The sequence below is a fragment of the Borostomias antarcticus genome (genome assembly GCF_949987555.1).
Source record: "Borostomias antarcticus genome assembly, chromosome: 28".
Taxonomy (NCBI): domain Eukaryota; kingdom Metazoa; phylum Chordata; class Actinopteri; order Stomiiformes; family Stomiidae; genus Borostomias; species Borostomias antarcticus.
Window position 1 is genome coordinate 6,003,126 of NC_140261.1, and position 7,500 is coordinate 6,010,625.

The following is a 7,500-nucleotide window of genomic DNA, read 5'->3' on the forward strand; positions in this document are numbered from 1 at the left end:
TCTCTCTGTCCTCCCCCTCTCTCTCTCCCTCCCTTCCTCTCTCTCTCCCTCCCTTCCCCTCTCTCTCTCTCTCTCTCTCTCTGTCTCTCTCTGTCCTCCCCATCTCTCTCTCTCCCTCCCTTCCTCTCTCTCTCTCTCTCTCACTTCCCCTCTCTCTCTCTCTGTCTCTCTGTCCTCCCCCTCTCTCTCCCTCCCTTCCTCTTTCTCTCTCTCTCTCTCTCTCTCTCTCTGTCCTTCCTCTATCTCTCCCTCCCTTCCTCTCTCTCTCTCTTTCTCTCTCTGTCCTCCCTCCCTCTCTCTGTCCTCCCTTTCTCTCTCCCTCCCTTCCTCTCTCTCTCTCTCTCTCTCTCTATCTCTCTGTCCTTCCTCTATCTCTCCCTCCCTTCCTCTCTCTCTCTCTCTCTCTCTCTCTCTCCCTGTCCTTCCTCTATCTCTCCCTCCCTTCCTCTCTCTCTCTCTTTCTCTCTGTCCTCCATCCCTCTCTCTGTCCTTCCTCTGTCTCTCCCTCCCTTCCTCTCTCTCTCTCTCTCTCTCTCTCTCTCTCTTCCTCTCTGTCCTGTATCTCTCTCTGGCACCTTGGCTCCCCCTGTCTGCCATGCTGGGTACTGCAGAGAGGTGGGGCCATCACAACAGACGGGGTTTCTCAGTCACAGTGTCAATGTATAAACAACACCATCCATTTTAACCTAACATAACCCAATTTGATCTCTCTCTCCCTCTCTCTCTCTCTCTCTCTCTCTCTCTCTCTCTCCCTCTGTCCCTCTCCCTCTCTTTCTCTTATCTCTCTCTGTCTCTCTTCAATTCAGTTTTCAATTCAAAGAGCTTTGTTGGCATGGGAAACATACGTTTACATTGCCGAAGCAAACATCACAAAATATCAAAAATGTTCAAATATAAATGTGAATACAAGTGAATTGAGTGAGTAAGTGTAATATTTACAAATGTATTTACATTTCTCTCTCTCTGTCTGTCTCTCTCTCTCTCTCTCTCTCTCTCTCTCTTTCTCTCTTTCTCTCTCTCTGTAGGAGGCGGAGGCTCTGGCTTTGAAAGAATAGGGACAGCAGTAGCCTTAATGTCCTTCAGAACCTCAGACCCAAACCCCCCCTGACCAGAACCAGCATTGGACCAGTCATTTCACCCAGCGTCAGTCTCCAGTTTTCCCGGGCTGTTCATTTCTGAATGTGTTTATGTTGTTTGATGTTGTTGATATGTGTAATCTGTGCACGGCTGTGCCTTATGTGATCAGCTGCCAGAGAGGAGGTACTAGAGCCGAGGATGATGGGTAACCAGGAAACAACCCTGCTTCCTGCCGTCAACTTCAGCCCATTGGTCAATCAGTCTGAATGATAAAATACTTCACATTGTTGTTTTTTTTATGTGTACTTGCAGTTAGCCACAACAAACCGTGTGCTCTCTTAGAATGATACTTAAATTAGTATCTGCCAAGTTCAGGAACAGGAATATGACCCCATACCGGCTCGCTTTTTTTGTGTGAATAAGTATCAAACATTATTTGTTGATTTCTGACACATTCTGTAAACTGGGGGACCCGATTTTGATTGAATAATTGAAAGTGCTTCGCCTCACTCCTGTTTTATAACAAAATCTAGAGCACTTTGTCCAAGAGTTGTTGTATACCAAGGGCCCTTAATATTATTTTTTATTTTTCTCTATTTCAATTCAGTTTTGATAGCGAGCTAAATGTTTTCTATGAAATGCCATTGAAGGATACAGCATGCCAAATGTCTGTTTGTAAAGGGAGCAGGGTAGAGGTCTGAGGTCTGAACATGGTGTTGGTTGGCCCATGCCGTGGTTCTGTAGTCATAGTTCTGCTCATTCTGAACACGCATTCTGAACGCCGGTCTTCTTTCCGTTGTTCAGTCTGGCTAAATCGTCATCACCCCCCCTCCCGTCACGGGTGCTGGCCCTCACCCACGCCACAGCGATAGTCTTATTTTTGTGTACAATAAACATGAGTTTATAGATGCTGACTTTTTGTCTTCTTTGGTTATAACATACATCCTCTTTGGTTATAACATACATCCTCTTTGGTTATAACATCAGTGTTTCCCACAGGATTTTGGGCAGCTATGGCGGGTGGACCTCCGACCCTGTAGGGGGGTCCGGGGGCATTTTTAATTTTTAACATTGTTAATTTAAATGCATCAATTTGGCACACTTTGAGAGCAAAATCAAGAAGCCGTAGCAATTTAATCATCGGACCACATTTGGTCATGAAAGGGGATGGCAAAGAAGTAGTCATACACAAATGGTAAACGAGACAGGACTTTAATACATAATAATCAATCTTAAATAACATCCAGTGTCGTGCCCAGTCTTTTTCAATGAAAATACAGGTAACACCCTGACAAACAACTCAATGTGCCAAAGACCACATTTCCATCTACTGTACAAAAGGCTATTTAATGCAACATACTGCGGACATGAGCCCTCCAAATGTCAGTTCTGAAAAAGATAAATCTGGGGGGAAATGTGCCAGTGGAGCTGAAATGACTGCAATTGCTCAAAAGAGCCAGCTGACCATCATCTAATAGAGATCCCTCAGAGATGACCATCATCTAATAGAGATCCCTCAGAGATGACCATCATCTAATAGAGATCCCTCAGAGATGACCATCATCTAATAGAGATCCCTCAGAGATGACCATCATCTAATAGAGATCCCTCAGAGATGACCATCATCTAATAGAGATCCCTCAGAGATGACCATCATGCAGTCTGAACGAGGCTTCCCCTCTGACACTAACAGCTGCCTCACACCAGGGCAGAGGGCCTGGACATCTCACTGGTCTATATCTCTCACCCTCTCTCCCTCCCTCCTACTATCTAATGAGCCTCTGACACTAACAGTGTGAGTGTGTGTGTGAGAGAGAGAGTGTGTGTGAGAGAGAGAGAGAGTGTGTGAGAGAGAGAGTGTGTGTGTGAGAGAGAGAGAGTGTGTGAGAGAGAGAATGATGAGTGAGGGAGCTACTGTCATTGAAATTGTAGTTTCACATTTCACCACCTCCTTTGTAATTCACCACCTCCCTCAACCTTTCACATAGACAGGATGATCTCTCCAGGAGGTCGAGACACCTACTGTAGACGTCTGCTCCAGAATAACCATCCTTTGTCCCTTTGTCCCTGCAAGAATTACCGCCTTTTCTCATGTCACGTGTCTGTATTCTCGACCACTGTTGATGACGCCTGCCATTTAATATGACGTGCACAATGGGTTAGCCAATCACATCCTGGAAGCGCCATACCTGTGTTTTGCTTGAATATAAGGCCAGACTGGGGCACTTCACTTGGATAAACCACTCACGTGCGTTGTCCTGAAGTCCTTGCGCTCGTATGTTTTCTCAATAAACCAGACTTGACCTGTTTGAGCGAATCTTGGCAAATCCCTTTTTGACTAGATCAGTTAAAAATCTTCTACACTACCTGCCCTGCTGCCTCTACCTGCCCTGCTGCCTCTACCTGCCCTGCTGCCTCTACCTGCCCTCCTGCCATCAGAGAGTCAGAGTCAGTCCCTCTCTCTCTCTCTGTCCCTCTGAGAGACTGCTGGAGTCAGAGTCAGTCCCTCTCTCTCTCTCTCTCTGTCCCTCTCCCTCCACTGGCTCTGCTGGCTGCTGGTTGAGGCTGCTGGCTGGAGAGGAAGCTCTCCTGTTGTAAATAAACATTTCACTGTTATTTAATCCACTTTATTTTTTGACAAAAGCGTATGAATAATAATTATTCATAGGAAATATGTTTGGCTATTGACTTGGCATCTATTGTACGTTATCCTAGCTAGCAAGCCAACGTCACCTCAGGCTCTGCAGCAGTTTCTTCATCAGTCCTTCTCAGTCCTGTAGTCGCATGCTCGCTCAGACTACAGTCCTTTCCCGCTCCATTCACTTCGCCGTCAAAATAAATCGGTGTCGGCCTAGTTAGGAGAGGCGCTCATATTTACAAGTCTCAGATAAACATGAAACTTCACTTACCTAAGCAAAAGGGTCCATTTAAACAAATGCTGGGTTTTGAAGCATCGGCGCTACCATTAAATAACTTATTTAGACGCGTTCTGTCCGAGTGAAATTATTTTTCCGAGGTAGTCTTCTTCTGTGGTGGTGGCGGTCACCACAGAAGAGGCGACGTATGGGAAACACTAACATACATCATCTTATAACATACATCTTCTTTGGTTATAACATACATCATCTTTGGTTATAACATGCATCATCTTTGGTTATAACATGCATCATCTTTGGTTATAACATGCATCATCTTTGGTTATAACATACATCATCTTTGGTTATAACATGCATCATCTTTGGTTATAACATGCATCATCTTTGGTTATAACATGCATCTTCTTTGGTTATAACATGCATCCTCTTTGGTTATAACATGCATCTTCTTTGGTTATAACATGCATCTTCTTTGGTTATAACATGCATCCTCTTTGGTTATAACATACATCATCTTTGGTTATAACATGCATGATCTTTGGTTATAACATGCATCATCTTTGGTTATAACATGCATCATCTTTGGTTATAACATACATCCTCTTTGGTTATAACATGCATCCTCTTTGGTTATAACATACATCCTCTTTGGTTATAACATGCATCTTCTTTGGTTATAACATGCATCTTCTTTGGTTATAACATGCATCATCTTTGGTTATAACATACATCCTCTTTGGTTATAACATACATCCTCTTTGGTTATAACATGCATCATCTTTGGTTATAACATACATCATCTTTGGTTATAACATACATCCTCTTTGGTTATAACATGCATCATCTTTGGTTATAACATACATAGCTGTGACGTCACGACAAAATTGACTGAACGCACTAATAGTCCAAACTTTTTGAGGTTTCCTCACTGCGGGTGGGAGAGTTTAGGGGGAAAAATACACTCTTGTCTCGGCTGTGTTCATCAGTTGGACTCATGGTTGTGGCACCCAAGGCGCTGCTCCAGAAGGTTGGAGATCTCACTCTGGACATTAACGGCTGCTCCATCTACCCTTCCCCAAAGGTCCGCAACCTGGGTGTCATCCTGGACTCCACCCTTCCCTACCAAGCCCACGTCAGTTCCGTCACCAAATCCACCTTCTATCACCTCAGAAATATCTCCAGACTCCGACCATCACTCTCCGACTCCACAGCAGAGACCCTCCTCCATGCCTTCGTCACCTCCATCTGGATTACTGACCCTCCTCCATGCCTTCGTCACCTCGCGTCTGGATTACTGACCCTCCTCCATGCCTTCATCACCTCCCGTCTGGATTACTGTAATGGGGTCCTGTCCGGGGTTCCAAGCAAAACCCTGGACAGGCTCCAGTACGTGCAAAACTCAGCTGCCAGGGTTCTCACCCGCACCCAACGCTGGCAGCACATCACCCCTACCCTCATCCACCTTCACTGGCTCCCCATCAAATCCAGCATCACCTACAAAACCCTCTTCATCACTTACAAGTCCCTCCATGCTCTCGCACCTCAGTACCTCACCGACCTCCTCCACCCCTACACTCAGTCACGGTCCCTGCGATCCTCAGACACCGGTCAGCTCTCCGTCCCCCGAACCAGACTGACCTCCTCCACCCCTACACTCAGTCACGGTCCCTGCGATCCTCAGACACCGGTCAGCTTCAAGAAACTCCTTAAAACTCACCTCTTTAACATGACCTTTGACCTCTAGCTTCCGTTTCTTAATGTTGTGTGTCTCTGTCTACCATGTTTGTCTCTTGTCTGTTCTGCCCCTATGTAAAGCGACCTTGGGTTTTATGAAAGGCGCTATATAAATGAAAGTTATTATTATTATTATTATGTTAAGGGCATGCCTAGGGCAGGATTTGAACCCACATTGGACAAGCTCTCTCTTGTGAGGCGGAAACACACACCGTTGGGTCAATAGGGATGTCCCTCTTGGGACGGTCAGCGCACTTTGAGGAGTGAGTTTACCTGCTACTCACTTCACTCAGTTACACTGTTGGGGAATCGAACATGCAACTTCTACACTGCCTATAGGTGTATTTTGTGGTGTCAACCGGTTAACTGTGCAGACAGGCAGTGCACAGTGTGGGCACTCTGGGGAAAGAGCGGTGATTGGCTGAGGGGGAGAGTTTGGGGAAGCTGGTTTTTGTAGTTCTATTAAGCTTCCTTGCCCCAGAATACCCCTTAGCAATTACAGACCAGCAAAGCAGCGGGTTATAATCCCTCTGTTCATAATCCCTCTGTTTATAATCCCTCTGAAGTGTCTGTAACTCACCCAGAAAGCTCAGCATCACTGTTCACTGGTCGAACCCACGGCCAAACCACAGAACATCCTGGACACGGCCTCTACACACACAGCTGCTCATCAGTGTCCTCTTCTCCTTTTTGCACAAGATACTTTCATTTCTGAATGTGCTTTTAAGTTGTCTTGTCTTGTGTGTGTGTGTGTGTGTGTGTGTGTGTGTGTGTGTGTGTGTGTGTGTGTGTGTGTGTGTGTGTGTGTGTGTGTATGTGCGTGCGTGCATGCGTGTGTTGACTCACAGAAGTGAAAGAGGAACATTCAATTCTAGAATTCTAATATTCCGTGGGTTTAATCTCATTCCTCTCAGTTCAACCCTGTTAAGAGGACTAACAAGAAGACAGAGAGGAGACTGAGAGACAGAGAGACAGAGACAGACAGACAGACAGACAGACAGACAGACAGACAGACAGAGAGACAGGCAGACAGACAGACAGACAGACAGACAGACAGACAGACAGACAGACAGACAGACAGACAGAGAAGAGACAGACAGAGAGACAGAGAGACAGAGAGAGAGACAGAGAACAGACAGACAGACAGACAGACAGAGAAGAGACAGACAGAGAAGAGACAGACAGACAGAGAACAGACAGACAGATAGGCAGAGAAGAGAGACAGGGAGAATAAGACAGACAGACAGACAGACAGACAGACAGACAGACAGACAGACAGACAGACAGACAGACAGACGGCAGGGCCATGCTTGGTGAAGGCTTCCTCCAGATGATGCCCTACTGCAGCGAGGCCCAGGCCACCGTCACACACACACACAGCGCAGCAGCAGACTCTCTCAACCAAGGCCCCCTGGACCCAGACACAGGACCCTGGACACCCTGCGACCCCCTGGACCCAGACACAGGACCCCGGACCCTCTGCGCTGACACAGGCGAGTAGACACATGGCGCCAGGGTTATAATAGTTTTGCTTTTTTCATTAGTTTTTATTTTTATATCGTTTTAACTTTTTGTGTTCAATTTCAGTTTAGTTTTAATTAGTTTTTAAAGCAGATTTGCTAGTTTAGTTTATTTTTTATTTTTTGATAATGCTTAGTTTTAGTTCAGTTTTTCTTAGTTTCAGTATTAGTTTTTTTTTTTTTTTTTCTGCGCTAGCCTCGTGAGACCATCCTGATCTCGTGAGCTCATGTTGTTTCACTCTGTGCAAAACAAACCATCTGGCGCACGTCAGGTTACTTCTGCGCAGGGGCAC

The 7,500-nt window shown here is 45.8% G+C and overlaps 1 protein-coding gene across 1 annotated transcript in view; it reads left to right on the top strand.

The window, feature by feature from the left end:
* The window catches only part of sh3bgrl (SH3 domain binding glutamate-rich protein like), a 15,836-nt gene extending 13,851 nt beyond the window's left edge, over nucleotides 1–1,985 (top strand). The window contains exon 4 of the mRNA XM_084459432.1: nucleotides 1,026–1,985. Within this exon, the coding sequence (XP_084315558.1) occupies nucleotides 1,026–1,055 (30 nt within the window). The 3' untranslated portion in view covers nucleotides 1,056–1,985. The remainder of the gene's footprint in view (nucleotides 1–1,025) is intronic.
* The last annotated feature ends 5,515 nt before the right edge of the window (nucleotides 1,986–7,500 follow it).